We start from the raw sequence: 17,295 nt of genomic DNA on the forward strand, positions 1-17,295 counted from the left end.
AAGGCCTTGGGTAATCTCAGCGGCATACTGAGCTTTATGAACGGGGCCCGAGCCTCCCATCTGGCAACCCCTCCATCCAGTAATTCCCACAGCAAATGAAACTCACTGGGTATAAAATGCACCTGACTCCCTCTTACCCTCCACTCTCCTGCCCTGTGTGCAGGAGAGGTGAAGCGGCAGAGACTCCAGTCACAAAAAGCATGATCTAATCACTCGTGGGCCGTGGAAGAAACTTCACTTTGCCCCGCAGATGTCAGTAAAGACCACCCTCACCAGCACGCTCGCATTGCAGAGCCGCAGCGGGGGTTGGACTAAGATGACCTTTGAAGGTCCCGTCCAACCCAAACTATTCTATGATTCAGAACAACCCCAGTACGACTCTAGCCTGACCGAGGCCACGACCGGCACCGGTTTTGGGAGGCGTGCCCACTCACCGGGGTGCTGACTGGTGCTGCTTGCTCTTCCTGGCGGAGGCGGCGGTGGTGGCGGGCGGCTGGCGCATGACGTGAGCGACACCCACGTTGACGGGCTGGGCGGCGGGGAGAGTGACGTGGCTCGCCAGCAGCGCGGGCTGCTGCATGATGGGGTTGTAGTGGCTGCCGTGAGCATGGGTGTTCCTGCAAAGTGGGGGAGACAGGCACACGTGTAAAATGGAACGGGCGGCACTTCAGCAGGCTCTTTCTCAGGCTCCCGCTGCCTTCACCGAGGCACCCTCCTCCTCCAGGGCCTGTTGGGCTCCCAGTCCCCTAAGGAAGGAGTGTTTTCCTCAGCGAATTGACTGAAGGGACAGGAGACAGCGAAGCTGCCTGTAGCTCTCAGACAGGGGGGGTGTCAGGCTGCAGCCTCTGCCCTTCTCCCCACGGCTCTGGAGCCTGGCAGAACCCCATCCCTCCCACCCCAGCTCTTCTCACGCCTCCTCCAGCACCAGTGGGTACTTCAGGGAGCCTCCAAGCACCTCCAGTTTACCTCCAGTCTGCCAGCGGTTGGGTGCCTGCCATGGACTCCGGGATGACGGTCGCGTGCTGGACAGAAGTGTGGGTGGCCACCCCGGTCAGCTGCTGCCAGGCGGGAGGGAGCAGGATCTGCTGGGTGCCACTGGGCCACGCTTGCTGTGGGACAGAAGGGAGACAACTTCTTCACAAGAGGTGTCACACACTGAGCGTGGTGCTGGTCCATGCTCAGCTGGGGCTCCTGATCATGATCATGGTCATACTACCTAGCTCCTACCATTTTTCAGTCATAGATGACAAATACCATTACGAAACCACGGTAAAAGCAGTAAAAGTTATCAACAGAGAGAGCGCAAAGGACGGACAAAAAAATCCCTGCCATCCAAAGCAGCAGCTGTGTTTCAGGTTAAACTGGGAATGGAAGGGACTGAAACTAGTCAGTATTTCAACCCAAACATCAAACACATTAGCAACTTTTCATTTTGACTTTTCAGATCAGCCAGGCACTATGGTGCCATCACTGTTTCCCCCCATCGCCCAGCCCATTTTCCTTCTTACCCCAACAGGACCTAAAGGATTTCAGGAGAATGAACTTTTCAAGGATCGGCAAAGACAACAGGGAGCCACAAGGCTTTTGCAAGGAAGAAAAAAAGAAAGCGGAATTTGGGGATATCAAAAGGGAGTGAGTATTGGTTACTGAGTGCTCCTCAGAAGAACATCCTGCTGCATGGGCCAAGGAGCCCAGTCACCTGCTTCCAGCTCACCAGGAGCCTCCCAGCCAAAGCACAGTGGAGCCGCACATGGCTCCACACCGCGTGCCTCTGCTCTCCGTGTCCTCTCTGTTTTTTTCTGCGTGGGTGCCCCCCTTGCAGGGGTGGAAATCTCTGCCCTCTGAGTTGAGCCATCGTTCTGCTATGCAACCATCCCTCCAGCTGCGCTGCCACAGGCACGACTCAGGTCGTCCTGCTCCAGTGACTCCGCACACGAGTCAGATGATTGTGGGTTTTTTTGAGTTGAGAAACTTTCTTTGCTATGTGCTGCCTGAAGGCGGCTCCAGCAGCTTCTCCCTGCCAGGGCTGGGGAATGCAGGGATACCCGCTATGGCTCTCCTTAGTCCCAAATGGCACCACTGTATTGGACCCGTGTTGTGTCATCTCATAGTTCTAAGGAGGCTAAATTTTAAAGAGGGCAGGCTTCTTCCGAGTACGCATTTGTACCCGTCTCCATCCTCACAAGAATTCTGTTAACTATCTCCATAATCCCCTCCGATCCCCCAGTAAAACAAACACCCCTCCCCAAATCCTCTTTTCACAGTTCTGCTCCAAAGTTTGTCTTCTAATTTTCCACCTTGCTGAGTAAGATGAAAAGGCTGCTACAGTGAGGCCTCTCAGCAACATCTGCAAAGGAGGGACGGTAACAGGGCTCCTGAAAACTCTTCATCTAATGAGCCACAACCACAGACTAGTGCTGCTTGGAGCAGGTAGGAGGAAGAGACAGAGATGCAAAAAGATCAGGGAGAAAGAAAAGGAACTTTTTTTTTTTTCCCCCTTCTATTCCTTTTTTTCTCCACTTTGATTTGAAAGAGGAGACTAAACTACTGTTGCAGTCAGTCCCAAGGGACTACCTGGATTTACTTGCTCAGAAAACTGCTGCCTCCCATTTCAGGAAGAGAACTGAACAAATCTAAGCTCCTTTCCCAACCGCAGGGCATAAATTTAGATGCAGTGTCAGGGTCCAGGCACAAATTCCTCACTTGTTAGGTAAGGACCACTGAATCATTTCATCTGTCGATAAGACTTGTCTAGGCTGATCCACCAGCACAGTGCTCTGTGCTTACACACAGGCAGAACAACTAATGGAATAAGCGTGTCTGTTCTGAAAGCCAGTGGCAGGACCTCCGTGGGAAGAATTGTTGTTGGGAAGGAGTTAAAAGGAGAGAAAATCAAGAATTAAGGGCGTTATTCAAGGACAGGGGACAGTTCTGGGTCGCGACATGGAAGCCTGCCAGAAAACTGTACAGCTTTGTCTCTTTTGAGATCTGAAGCTGCAGAGAGCTGCTAGTAAAGACAGGATCAGTCTCACTGGCCTCTGTGCATACAGTATGTGGTCTCATACAACATGCACAGGGAGAGCTGGGCACTGGCTGTGCCGGGACGCAGCACGGCTTTGCCAGCCGCAGCCACCCTGAGCAGGTGAGCGCAGTGACCTGTGCTGCGCGCTGGGCAGGGGAGAAAGCCCGACGGCGCTACACAGTGCTGCGAGCACGAGGAGAGGCATCGTGCCTCATCAGGAGGACAAACAAGGTGGGTGGAAAGACAGAAGTGGTCTCTGGAGGCGCTGTGCTCTCGGCTGGGGACAGTCCCTCTGGTAGTTGGAGCGATCGCACCATCCGGTCTGAAGAGCATTAGATAAGCAGCTGCGCATGAGAGGAATAGCGCTCTGCTGAAAGAGAGACAGGCAGCCGCTTGGAGATCAGATGTGACTACAATGCATGACAAAGAAGCTGTGTTTTTCCATTCAGGAAACGGGAATTGGGTACAGATTTGTTTATCAGACCAGCTGCTCGGCCCGTACTGAGCAAGGCCCGCGGACACCAGATGCCACCGGCATCAATCAGAGCGCCTTGCCATCAGAGAGGCAGCTAGCATTTCTCATCGCATGAGACAGACAGATATATCAGCAGGCAGACTGCCTCTCTTTTATTAAATCAAGAATTAAAAATCTATGCAAGTGAGGAGTGTTTCTCAGAAACAGCTTAAATTCCCTTGTGGAAGTGACAGTGAATAAAACATCCATAGGAGGTATGAGAGGAGTGGCCCATGAGATGGGAGTTCATGAGACATTGGGGTACTAGAGAGAGTTCAGAGAAGGGTGATGAGACTGGTGAGGGGTCTGGAGCACAAGTCTGATGAGGAGCGGCTGAGGGAACTGGGGCTGTTTAGCCTGGGGAAAAGGAGGCTGAGGGGAGACCTGATCGCTGTCTACAACTACCTGAAAGGAGGTTGTAGCATGGAGGGGGTTGGTCTCTTCTCCCAGGTAGCAAGTGACACGACAGGAGGAAATGGGCTCAAGTTGCACCAGGGGATATGGATATGAGGAAAAAATTCTTCACAGAAGGGGTTGTGAGGCATTTGAACAGACTGCCCAGGGAAGTGGTGGAGTCACCATCCCTGAAGATGTTTAAACGGCGTGTAGACAAGGTTGTTAGGGACATGGTTTAGTGCTAGAGTTAGGTTATGGTTGGACTTGATGATCCTGAGGGTCTCTTCCAACCAAGACGATTCTACGATTCTGTGTAGCAGGGGCAGCACCGAAGTGTGTAGCAAAGGTTCTTTTGAACAGTCCCTCCCTCCCACAGACTGCACAGTGACCCCAGCAAGGCCCCCTCAAGAAGAAAGAAGAGACTAGAGGTCTCAAGATCTTTCAGGATCCCGATGCCTTCAGGTTGCTTTAGAACCAACCCTCACCCCTCCAAGCCCCATGTAACAGCACACCTCAGGAGGCCTGGCAGAACGGCAGGGCTGTGCAAAGCTCTGTCACCTCCTTCCCCCACCACCTTGGCTGGCTTCTTGCACAAGCAATAGGTGCCTGCAACCCTGCTTGCACAGACTGCATCTCGCTTTGCCATTGTTTTTGTTCCCCCTGCCCGTTAGGCTCTCCTTTCCTACCAGAGAACTGGCCCAGGGAGGTTGTTACGACAGGCTGCAAGGAACAGGTTTGGTGTTTCAGACAGCCTCCTAGCAAAGACTTGGCTATTGGGAAGGGGCAGGGCACCTTACCTAATGGAAATCACATGGGCTGCAAGTTTTGTTTCAACCCATCTTCACCAGATAAGCTTGACTGGTAGCTGGCAAAGGAAGGCAATTGCACCAAGTCTTACCATGGCAAGGCAATGCACAGGCATAAACCCTCAAGTCTGCTGGTACTTGGCTGCATGTGACTGTGCTGGCGTTAATGAAAGCATGGCAGATCAACCAATCCTGAGTCAGTGGCATGCATTTTTGACTCGTAGTTCATCTTTTCCAGGCGGTATAACTTAATACTAAGTATACTAGGCACTTTTTTTTTTTTCCTGCCAGAAAAACAGAGGTACCATGGCAGCAGCTGAAAACCAACAGGGGCAGATTCACTGGAGCCAGCACAAGAAGGAATAAACTGCTCCTCCTTTTTGAGGAGCTGGGGTTCCCCTTGAGAATGTGCACATGATTGGTAGTACCCATTCCCATTTCTTTTCTCTCCTGGGAGAAACCATGCTTTTCCCATGACAGCGCTCTGGACAATTGTGCCAACAAGTGCTGCTGACAAGCAGAGCTCCCCGGCTGTGGGGAACTTGCCCCCGCCCCCCTAGATCTCTCTCATAACTTAAGAGCAGAGGGGCGGCTCATAAAACAGAAGGGTGCAAAGTTAAAGCATGAAAGTATTTATTGGCCGCACGCAGTTCCCCAGCACAACTCCTGGCCACCAGCTACCACTGAGAGCGCACATTCAGGAGGATGCAGGAAGGTTTACTACCGGTTCCTCCTCAGCAAAGGCCTGACACAGCTTCCCCTGAGGTTTCTCAGTGTTTCCAGTGGAGAAGTAGAAGGAAATAAGGTTTTACCAGAGGCTTCTGCAACTCTGACATAGCCTTCGAGCTGAACAATGAACTGGGGAAAGTTTGGACATTTCAGAGAAAGCTGGAGAGCCTTGTATGGGCTGCCCAAGTCTCCAGACTGCACCACAGAAGGTCCTTGGAGAAAGCTGCTCTCCTCAGCCTCCAAGAGCTAAACAACACCAAAAAACCCACATGTCGAGCTCAGTGTCTTCAGGGCTCCTTACCTGTGCGAGGAGTCCTGGCTGGATCTGAAGAGGCTGGGCCCCAGGAGCCTGAGTGACAATGGGAACGGCGTTCTCCATGCGAACTGAATACCCAGCGTGCTTCGAAGGGGAGGCTTGTAACCCTGTTCCACCAGCACAGAAGGTACAGCATTAACCATCAACATCATTGCTAGGAACAGGGGTCTGGTTTTCAGAGGAACTTAAAGGCACTCAGTGATGTCCACTTAAATCGCAGCGCTCAGTAACTCTGATCATGCTTTCAGGGCCCCACATATTTTACCCCAGCTCAAAGGTGTCCATCCAGTATTCATAAACACGATACATGCATAAGAGTGCAGAGAAGACATTTTCAGAGATGGTAAATGGTTAACCGAGTTCATATTTTTGGGGTACCATGAATCCATGGAAGACATTTCAACACAATATGTACAGGGAGAAAAGGAAGAGAGGGGAGGGAATGGCTTATCCTCCCCCATGTTCTCTGGTTTGATAACAGAAAATGATCCCTGCCAGCCAAAAAACATTCCTATGTGCCAAGTCTCTCTTGTGACCCAAGTGGGACAGCAGGATGGGAATCCAGAACTGTGCACTCACTCAGCTATGACAGGAATAGGTGATTTTCTCTTGCACAGCTTCTCAGGACTCACATTTAAAAAATTCTCATTTGACTCTGTAATCTAGTACACCCCAAACTCCAACCATTGCTGATTCAGCCATGCATTAGCTTAACTGATGTGGAGGAAACTTCCCTCTCCACCACCTTAGTGCCTGGCACAGCCTGTGCTACCTCCTCTGCTCTAGAGCTTTTTCAAAACAGCAAGCAGAAGATGTTAGCTTGCGTACTCTAGCAATACGTTTCTGAAGTCGAACCCTCGAGATGCATTTTAACTATGCGGAAGAAGTCTAGCTAAACTCCCTTGGTTCAAAAGAGCTTTGATAATCCTGAAAACATTTAACAAGTGCCCAGAGACTGCTGCACAGACAGGCTTGCAGAAATGAAGAGTAGAAGTTGCACCGGCTGAACCAAGGTCTGTTTAGATCACTTCCTACAGACACCTAGCTAGTTTTTCCAAATTGCTACAACATGTAAAGTCAAGAGGAGGACAAGTGGCTAAATCTGATCATCACCCAAGCTGTCTGACAATGGTGCCTGCCGCTGGTATACACAGGCAGAGCTGTTTGCAGTAGGGCTGGAACTGAAGGAATTGTACCAATAAATGGCCACGAGTATCTGTTATGAGGGCAAAACTCTCATGTCCACCAGAACCACACTCCCTGCTGCATTAACCTCCTGAGTCCCTCTTTTAACAACGGAATCACTGAGAAGTGATGAACCCCTTATTTATGTACTGATTTATCATTGTTGTGGGGGTAAGTTTTCAAGATTATCAAAGTGAGGCAGAAGAGCCTTAAACTCCGTTTAGGACAAAGGATGAAAAATTTCACATATTCTCCCCCAACCCCTTCTCAATGCTTGCCCCATTGTTTCAGACCAGCCACTTCCAGCTCATCATGCTGGAGGTGCCTGGAGGGTCCTCCGCTGATGCAAATATCAGCAGTGTTAGGTTATTGGTTTGACTCGATGATCTTAAAGGTCTTTTCCAACTAAAATGATTCTATGATCCTCTGATTTCCATCTGCGACAACCTCATCGCTCTTACGGCAGAGAAATTGCTGGTCTGTAAATATGATCTGCACTAAGGAAGCTTGTTTCCACCAAGAGCTAGATGAAACAGCAGTGGGGAGGGAGCAGTGACTGACCAAGACTTGGTGAGGCCATTGCTTACCTTGGAAGCCTGGTGGGCAGACGATGAGAGCTTGCTGGAAGGGGTCGGGCCGGGCACAGATCTGCGCTGTTCCTGTCTGCAGGGGCATGCTCCTCTGGGCCACCGCAGCCATGGACGCCGCTGAAGGCTGGTAGAGTGCAGATTGGTAATTTAGTATGGAGACCTCGGGGTTGGCTAAGGAAATAGTGGCACTGGAGGAGGTGGGAGCCAGGTTGGTGGTCTAAAGGCATGATGGGAATTAAACAAAAACAACAACAAAAAAATGAGGGAGATGGGTACGTTGGAGGAAGCAAAATCAAAAAAGAAAATAAAAAAGTAAAATAGTGTAAGATAAAGTAAAAAAACCAAAACAAAACAGCAAACTGAAACCAAACAAGGGGTAGAACGGGACACTGAGGAGCACAGAGGCAAGGGCAGCGATGGGGAAAGGAACACGATCTGCTTGAGTAACCGCAGCCATGGGACCTCCAGCCATGCGGTGCTGCCGTGTTCTGCTTGGAGACACAGTGCTTTCTCCACAGCAGAACTGTAGCCCCATTTATCGCCCTACTGGCTTCAACTTGCAGCAAGCAGAATATGGGTTCAGAAAATGATACTACCCCCAAATCACACTGTTCTCTCTCCATGCACATACTCTAGAAGCAGCTCATATGTCTTAAGTAAAAGAAACTCAGGACCTCCATGCCCTCTGAAGCTTCATCTGAGAGGGGAGACTCATTCCAGCCTTTCCTTTACTTTATATTTAAGACAGCACATGCCCCTTGAATTAGATTTTGAATTTGAAAGAATCAGAAGGCATAACAGTAGGTAATAACAATATTTTCAAAGTCCAAACTTTCCTTGGCTTGACTGTCAGAGCAGAAACTTCAGCAGGGGATGTTGCAAAGCCACACAAACCAGCTCTGTGTTCCGCAAAACATCTAGAAATCTTGGGGTGATTTGTTTATTTGGACTGAGTCCGTAACAGTTGCAAACAACTCCTAAACAGCTCTGCCACTGCTCTATAAAAATACGCCCTTAGCATTGATGTCTAGGCAGCTAGGCTCTACCAGACCCGCGCTTCCCCTCCATCCAAACGCACCAGAATCACTGCTGGAGACGGGTGAGACGACACTTTCTCATGGCGAACGTATGAACCAGGGACAAGGCTCTGATCGAGGCTGCAGGAGGCAGCAGGCTCAGCATTTCGTGCTGCCCCGGTTGCCACTGGGCCCGGGAAGGGCACCCAAGCCGCACCGACACAGCCGCAACCACGGCCTGAGGGACGCGACGGTGAAACGTTTCTCCCTCCTCCTCCCTGCGCAGAAGCAGGGAAGTGCGATTTGTTCCCCTGCGCGACACACCGAGCAGCAACCACGACAGCTCCCACACTCGTGATCTCAGGAGCTGTAACTGGAAGGAGACAATCCCCAGATATTTTGCAGAGACAGGGAGCACCAGAGAGCCAAGATGAGTGGTATTTTGAAGAGAACAGTGAAAAGTTTAGAGCTTATTCAAATTAAAACACCCTTCCAGGAAATGTTTCTACCACTTCTTCTAGGAACACTGGAGATACCGGTTCTGCTCACAACACACACCTCTTATGAGAATTCAGAGATCACCACAGACCTCCCCCACCAACAACCGATCTTAACATCTAGTGAGTTGTGAGGAAACGAAAGCAAGTCTGCATTTCCTACTAGCAGTTGTGGTACAAATGGTGTCCCTGACCTGCAGCTGTGGCCTAGGGGAGCATGTAGCCCACATTTCTTTAGTCAGCATCTGGAAACAGCCAAGAAAGGGAACCAGTGTTTGTAACTAATACCCTATCACACAAAGCCATGACCTAGCTCTGCCTGCACCTGCTTAATGAATTGTTCAAAAAGACCTTCTGTGATCACATATATTAAGAACTGAGTCATGAAGTCTGGTTTTTTGAGTGACACAGGAACAGCCTGTACATCTACACAGACTCCTCTATCTCCCTTGCTTTCCAAGCACCATTTCTGCAATGCCACCTGCAATGTCTAGAGTGAATCTTGCGCAGCCTGTTCTCAACAGGGCTGAAAAGACAGTAGCTATTTTTTCAGCTTCGGCCTCCTAGGGTGCTGTCCCTGGAAAGTTTCCTTTCACTGTTGTAATACAGTACCGCAGTAAACAACTTAGCCTGCTAGTCATATAAATTTTGTCAGCCCAGCATCCCCCAACACTGGGGCACATAAAACTAATTCAAGAGTCCAAACCATCACTACAAAGCCAGAGCCCACCAATGCAGAGTACAAGGTGTTCGGAGTAGGGGTACGTGCACAGGGTCCCCACATCAACTGTGGCACCTGGAGTAAAATCAGTGAGAGATAACAATAAACACCACCACTAAACTCTTCCTTCCTGTTGATCAGTTACAGTGCTGTGTCTGTTATAGAAGGGTTTAAATTCTTTCTCCTTCCATTTGAAGAAGTGCTGTAAGATCACAAATACCTCTGCCTGATCCAGAGAGTGCAGTCCTACTTGCTGCATTAAGAGACTAATGAGCTTTTCACCATAGCAACTTCCCAAGTAAGCAGGATTTATCACCCCCCACAACAACATAAAAAACCGAGGGCAACATTTTACTGTTGCACAAAATGTCACAAGATTACCTCTTGCCTGAAGAAAAGAGAATGAGGAAGAACAAACGAAGGAGAGTAAAAAAGCACCATCTTTTTGCAGGCATGTTAAATGGGATGCTACTTTGCTTTTCACCTTCTAGACCCTACTGACTTAAACCTTCCAAGCACTGGCTGCTTTTGTTCGATGTCCTTACCTGGTTGTGGACTGTGTTCAGCTGGTTGTTAAAAGTCATGGTCAAGTTGGTTGATGTGCTCGGGGCCACGTGGGTGATGAATGGTGTCTTGCTCTGGTTCACCGTGTCATACATATTCACCCGCCGCTTGCAAATCTCCATGTTCTGGAAGCAGGACTTGACACTGTGTAAGGAAAGGGGGGACAGGGAAGAGACAGAAAATCAACCAACACAGGTAACAGCTCATCACAGTGGCCCTGCATTAGGTCTCAACTGCAGGCTTGGCACCTTTTAGGCTTGTAAAGCCCTTTGCTGTTTTATGCAGGTCTCTCTTAACTGGTGAGAATCAGATTTGCCGTGTGCTGAAGAGGGTCAAATGGGTGTCAAGAGGGGAGCGGCAGCTCTGGGACTCCTGGGTGCCCCCATGGGTCTGAGCACTGCAATCTAAGCCACAAAAAAGCCAGCAAATCGGTTGCTCTTTCAGTGTCAGGGCAAGAAATTACAAAGTGGCTATTTTAAAAGAGTGAAAGAGATTGAGAGCAAGAAAGAAAGATAGAGACGGTTTGGTTTTTTTCCTTTCTGATGACTGAGGCTGAGGGAAAAAGACAACCCATTCTTTCTGCTTCGCTGGAAGCCCAAAGGTAGTTTGACAAGTCTTTTGCAAGGAAGAATTTTACTGTTCTTGGTCACTGAGACCCCTGAAAAATCTTACTTGTTCCTTTTAAAAAAGTAGTTCACTGAGTGCAGAGCCCAGGCAAGCGGTTAAAACGTTGCCTCTGTCTGGCTAAACGCTTCCACAGATGCTTATCTGAAAGCACACAAGCTGTCCTCTTGCAGTCAATGGGATGATTCACATGGCAAAAGATGATGCCAAATCAGATTCATCAATGTACTGAGGCAATCAGGTTTTAAGGTTATCTCAGAATCAGATCTCTGGGGGGAAAGATTACAGCTTCTACCTCTACACAGACTTTTGCTTAAATGTTATTGATACAACAACGGACATTTTAAGAAGTATCATATTTTGTATCCCCAGTAAAGGAGACAAAATACTCTCTGCATTGCTAGAGCACTCCAGGTGTCTGGGACATGAAACTGTTGGTATTATTTCTTTTTTATAATTGGGATACCAAAGCATACAGAGGTTTAAAAGGTAACAACATAGCCATCTTGCGCAAAGCTGTATTTTTAATAAAGTCTAATTTTTCCAAGGTCTAAAAACCAATATAGGTTTTCCACAATTTTTCCATAATAATAATTTTTACAAATGCAACCTCAGAGTCCGAAACACAATCCCAAAAAATACAAAGGCATTGATTTTATTTCCATTATCCCAACCCAGAAAAATAGAAAATCCAAGCAGTGAAAATCAGCTGTAAAAAATCAGCTGTATGCATAATTTGTTTTTGTAACGATCTAAACTATCAGAGGTAGGGGAGGTAAACACATCCTCAAATAATTTTTAAGAAACAAAATGTCCCTTGGAAAGGAACAAGCTTGTATGATCCCTAGGGCTGGTCAGGAGGAGGACCTAGATCTGTTCATCCCTGTCTTGTCTCTTACTCACATGGTCATCTTTCTTCTCTTACAGGTAATATCTTGATAACTGGATCTGTGCCATAAATACCTGCAGACAAGACAGGCTCAGGACACTGTGCATAGCTGCGCATTATGTGCATTCATTTAGAGAACTATGAAATACCTGTAAGTCGCAGAACATTTAGAAATATCAAACACTTATCAAATAAATATGGAAGACTGTTGGATTACATTTTTCTGGTAAAGTATGAATATAATTCTCCCTCCAAAAAGCAGAAAGCACTGGAAAGGGTATATATTCTGTAAACGGTTAAATGGTTTGTGTTACCAAATGTTTTGATATAACAAGGTATAATCTCTACCAATGTAATACTGTGTTCTTTGTCTTAAAAAAAGGGGGAAAAACAAGAAGGCAGGGGCAGAACAAAACAGACAGAAAGACTGAGGAGTACTCAAGAATTTAAGAGCCAGGCAGTTAAATACATGTGAAATAGGGAGCTAAACTGGCTTTGCTTCTTGCTTGGAAGTAAGCAGAACAGTCCCTCTCAGGCTGCTCAGGCTTGCAGTGTCTCTGAAGCACGTCACGGCAGAGATTCCTTCCAGAAGCTGCATCTTCCATACATTTTCACTTTCTCTGCTGCCTGATTTACTTTCAAGAGAGATTACAACTCCCGCACCTCCTGAGGCTTTGAAGCTTCTACTCTCCAAACCACAGGCAATCACAGACAAAATTTCCATCAGTGTGCCATGCTGGTTACAGCTTATTGCTCTCTTTACCCACCACCGCTTCCAAAGCAGAGGGGCTGCATGGGGTTACGCACCTGGCTGGCATAGCATTTACTATTCAGAGACCTGATGCTGAATTTTTAATTTGGGTAAAATTCTCACTGCTATTGGCCCCAATGGTATTTTCAACCTTTCTGGGGGTTTGCCTGAGCAGCCCACAACTAAGCTCTTCAAAAATGAAGAGGTGATTATGGACTGTTATGGAAAGATTCCTGACAGTGATGCATTATGCCACAAATCTTTCCTATCTTACAATCAGTTGTTGCACAGTAAGAAGGACTTTTGCAAATAAAAAGACTACTGTATATGATGCTAACACTGTTGGAAAACACTGTAATTTTTAAATTTACGAATGTTTTTATATGAAACTTACTTTCTCTTTGTTTAGCACAACAATCTCCCATCTTGTTTTCATTACATTTATCACTTACTATCTACTTATAGATAACAATGCTCAAAGATGTCTATGCAGGGTAGGTCTGGGTCTATGCAGATCGTGCACCCACTACCTTCTGCTAAGAAGCTGCTCTTATCTTGTGATAAATGCAATAAAAAGACAGCTACATCTCCTTCACAGAGGGAAAACTACCTTAAATGAACTTGAAATACCGCAGGTAAGAGCACACATGTGGGCGGGAGAGGGGACACAGAGTAACCTGCTGGTCTGCAGTACCCATACAAACACACCCTATGGCTTTTTAAGCATCCCCTGTATTTTTGTATCCAAACTCCTCAGAGGCTCTAAACAGCCGTGCACACAGCACCCAATGAAGCACAGTGTTGTGCCAGTAACTGTTCTCCTGCCATGGCGAAGGGATGGCCTGCAAAGGCCCCTTGAACTGCAAAGTGCTGTAGAGCAGGATGCTCAAAGGTAGGTGGGCCTGAGGGCTTTGGAAAACTCCCACTATGTGTCGGCCTTGACTTGCACCTGAGAAGCCCGGCCCTACGTGACCTGCCCAGGGGACACAAGCAATGTGCTGGGCACGGATTTCTTGCATTTCAGGCTGCTGCGCTCCATGACGCAGCCCCCAGAGAATGAGGAGTGGGCTGGAAGGCATGACACGTCTTCACATCTCCATTGGGAGTGGAGCGCATTCTCCATTCCAGAACTGTGTCAGCTGAGGTCAGAGCGTGGTGTTTGAGGTTACACAGGCAGGCAACGACAAAGCCTAAAACTCCTTCTTCCGTTGCCTGTGCCTCTAAACCAACCTGCTGCAAAAAAGGCTCTTCCCTTGAAAAGCAAGCAGCCCCAAATTGACCCCTGCAAGATGGGAATGTTCTGGGAGGAAGGATTGTCTCCCCACTGCAGATAAGGCTGATTGCTGCAGTAACAATCAGGACTATATTACTTTGAGATATACTGATACTTTCAGCACTAATTGCATAATTTCTTCTGCATTTTAATGCAAACATATGTAATTATTGAATATTTACATAATGAATGTAGCACACTCTGCAGTGTTTTAAATGCCAAGCACCTACAACACAATTCTTGCAACCTTAGAGTTGGCAATCCTCTTTTCTTTTTTAACCAGAAAAAGATTAAAACTTAGCACTTAAGCATCTTAATAATGCCCCTCGGACACATTTGCTCTCCACCACAACTAGCTCTCCTCTTCATCCCTCAATTCAAAACCCAAGGGAAAAGAAAGCCACGTACTGCGTGCTATGAGGGAAATCGAGCAAGTGCGTCATGGTGACAAAAGGGTGGTTCAGAGTTTCGATGGGTGTTATTCTCTTATCTGCATCTATCGTCAACATCTTCTTTAACAGATCTATAAACTCCCGCCGGTCTGCCTTTTCCACCAACATATCACTTCCTTCCAAATCTGTTGTCATGTTCACCTGAAGGAAAAAGGACAAGGGTGAGCGCTGAAGGGAAAGAGCAGATGGTCAGGTCCTCAGCAAACCGTGTTTACTCCTTGTTGGAGCACATGCCCTGCGAGCCTCCCTGTCTAAAGGGGTAGTTGCTAAAATCACACGGCAGACTCCGCGGTGGCTCGTCATCTGGCTTGTGCACGTCAGATCTCCAGACAGACTGTTAAGTGTTCAGCTCGCTTGGGTCAGTGGCTAATGAAACACTTAGTCACCCTCCACTGAAGATGAACAGCTTCCATGTGGTAGCAGGCAAGCTCTGATAATCAGCGTATTTATCATATAGAGGACAGTGCTATCTGATACTTAACTATGTGTCCTGTGAGCAAAAAAGATACATAGAACAAATAAAAATTGTCAGTAGGTTTATGGGAAACATCCCATTCATGTATCAGGTATCAGAAAAAAAACCCCTTTATGTTATTTCATTCATTTATACAATCCTCTATTTCTCTATGTTTGCTTGTGAATGCTACAATATCTGGACTTTGCTAGTACAAACTCCAGTTTTGTACTAGTGTTGTACCAGTTTTGTGTGACGGTCTGCTTGCCAGCACAAAGTCCAGTCGCAGGAGTGGTTATGCTGTAATTAACTTTCACAGCCACATGGAATTGATACTACATTAGTACACCCTGTTCCCCTAGACAGCCATGTTCCCCTAGACAGCCTAGTGACCACGCTCTTCTGTGGGCATGGTGATTATTTCCAATGTCATCACTTTACAAATGGAAATACTAAAGCACAGAGGAGCAAATGACTTGCCAGGAGCTGCTCACAGGAGAGACAAGGGAAAACACTCAGAGGTGTGACTTAGCCATTTTCCAAGACTGTTTTACTACAGCACGTTGAGCTCACGTGCCCCTGTGTGCAGTTTTCCCTACAAAGCAGCACATAAGGAGCTGATTTGGTAGGCATAATCCTGATATTTCTCAGGAGCTGTCACAAGAATAGGATACGCAGAGAAATCATGCAGTTGCCCTCTGTAAGTGTTGCCCAAAAGCACATGAAGCAGTCTTGCTGGTTACTCACCAGTGCTCTTACCTGTGCCATATCATCCAAACAGTTGAAAATATACTTTCTTGCTTCCTTCGACTTAATCCCCGTCTCTGCCTCATGATCATCTGGTGTCTGCTCAAAACAGGAGACAGGCATTGACCAGAACTGCCCTGCAATCAGCTGCGGGTTATGTGCCACTTCCAGCTCGTGCCTTATCCTGCCCTCATCAGAGACCACCGTGTCTCTCTTGCCTGAGCAGATAACATTTACACTATCTCCCCTACGGTTATACAAGAACTTTTGTGTCATAAGGTGATATGTCCCTTATTTTTCACTTCAGAGGATCCCTCCAACTACAGTGGGAGTCCCAGAGGTCTCCTACGCCCACCTCAGTGAGAGGCTCAGCACCTCATCCTCACAGTCAGAAGCCCACTGGCCTCTCTCCTTGGCTGCCAAACATGCTGGTACCAGAGACACAAGGCTCACTTACATTACTAGTGGTTTTGATTGTCAGGATTTTTTTTTTATTTTTATTTTTTTTTTATTTTTCCCCAATGCGTTAGATATTAGAGCAAAGTCTCCCCAGGGCATGTTTCATTTAAAGTACACATCAATCCATAGACTACTTAGAGGGAGATTTCCAGGTCAGTTCCAGATTTAGATTTCCCACAAAGCGGTGCCAAGTAGGAGGGCTAAGGGCTGCAGACTTTGGGGACGGCAGTTTTACCTCGGGCTATGCCCACCCCCATGTCTGTGCTGCACTGCAAAAAGCAGAGACCTAGGCTCTGAGGTGACCTGAATGTCTCCTCGTTTCCAACCAACAACTGCAAGGCAAAAGAAACAAGGGAACATCTTCCTACCTTCAGTCTCCACAAAGGATACGGTGAGTCTGTATCCCTGTTGAAAAACCTCGTGGTCTTTGTCCCTGCACTTAGCAAATACTCTGCTGGTAAGCCCTGCGTCTGTGAAATATAGCGAATCTGTAAGAGAAGGATGAGAGGTCACTGTTCATCCCGTGAAAGATCTCTGGAGGTCTTCTGTGAAGGAGGGCAGGAGGCGTTTAAAACAATAGAACAAAGAAAGAAAGTGAAAACGTAGCACGTGGTTAGACTTCACCAAAAAAACACCCCAGTGCAAGGAATGAAAGGAAAGAGAATTCCCGTACGGCATCCCTCCATTTATCACGTGCATCACTGGAAACTCACCCCTACGGTACTCACTCCCACAAAGCCTACAGATAAAGGGAGGAAAGTCCCGAGGTTTTGGAGGTCAAAGAGGAAGACCCACACAGAGATTTCAATGGGGTGTTTCACCGCTTTGCACGCTTTCCTCCCCAGGAGGTAATTTCAACAATTTGATTTTTGTGTTCTAACTTTTGCTGTTTTTTCCCCCAGCTGAGTGCACAGGCTTTCCTAAAGAGCAGTTTGAAGTTCAAAACAGAGGACTATGAAGTGACTATCTTTGAACTTAGATGAAATACACACTCAAACGAACTGACACCCTCATAGTATGTAAAGTACTTCATCTCTATTGCCTACATGACTTATTTGTTATTTGGGTTACTTCCATAAGTATGACCCTGCTGGCACTCACACAGCTAAAAGATGCTGTGCTTCCAGGATCTCAGACTTTAATTTATTTATTCAAAGGAGTGCGGCAGGGAGAAGAAAAAAAACTTACTCTTCATGCTTGGTATGTGATTTTCAAACGCTTGTAAGTTTTTCAGCTACATCTGATTTCCTTTGGAGTCACTAATGGCCCTGCTCTTCACTGCAGGTTATT

The 17,295-nt window shown here is 47.4% G+C and overlaps 1 protein-coding gene across 2 annotated transcripts in view; it reads right to left on the reverse strand.

Annotated features, from left to right (window-relative positions):
* HIPK2 (homeodomain interacting protein kinase 2) overlaps positions 1 to 17,295 on the reverse strand; it is a 141,603-nt gene that overhangs the window by 23,966 nt on the left and 100,342 nt on the right. Inside the window, exons 4-11 of one of the 2 annotated variants that reach the window (XM_065651940.1) lie at positions 16,374 to 16,493; positions 15,559 to 15,645; positions 14,302 to 14,486; positions 10,338 to 10,500; positions 7,556 to 7,682; positions 5,769 to 5,890; positions 967 to 1,109; positions 435 to 617 (exon numbers count right to left, since the gene is read on the reverse strand). In XM_065651940.1, the coding sequence (XP_065508012.1) occupies positions 435 to 617; positions 967 to 1,109; positions 5,769 to 5,890; positions 7,556 to 7,682; positions 10,338 to 10,500; positions 14,302 to 14,486; positions 15,559 to 15,645; positions 16,374 to 16,493 (1,130 nt within the window). Of the gene's footprint in view, positions 1 to 434; positions 618 to 966; positions 1,110 to 5,768; positions 5,891 to 7,555; positions 7,776 to 10,337; positions 10,501 to 14,301; positions 14,487 to 15,558; positions 15,646 to 16,373; positions 16,494 to 17,295 lie in introns of both variants that reach the window. The other variant, XM_065651930.1, reaches the window with a different exon arrangement.

Source organism: Caloenas nicobarica, chromosome 1, assembly GCF_036013445.1.
Source record: "Caloenas nicobarica isolate bCalNic1 chromosome 1, bCalNic1.hap1, whole genome shotgun sequence".
NCBI lineage: Eukaryota > Metazoa > Chordata > Aves > Columbiformes > Columbidae > Caloenas > Caloenas nicobarica.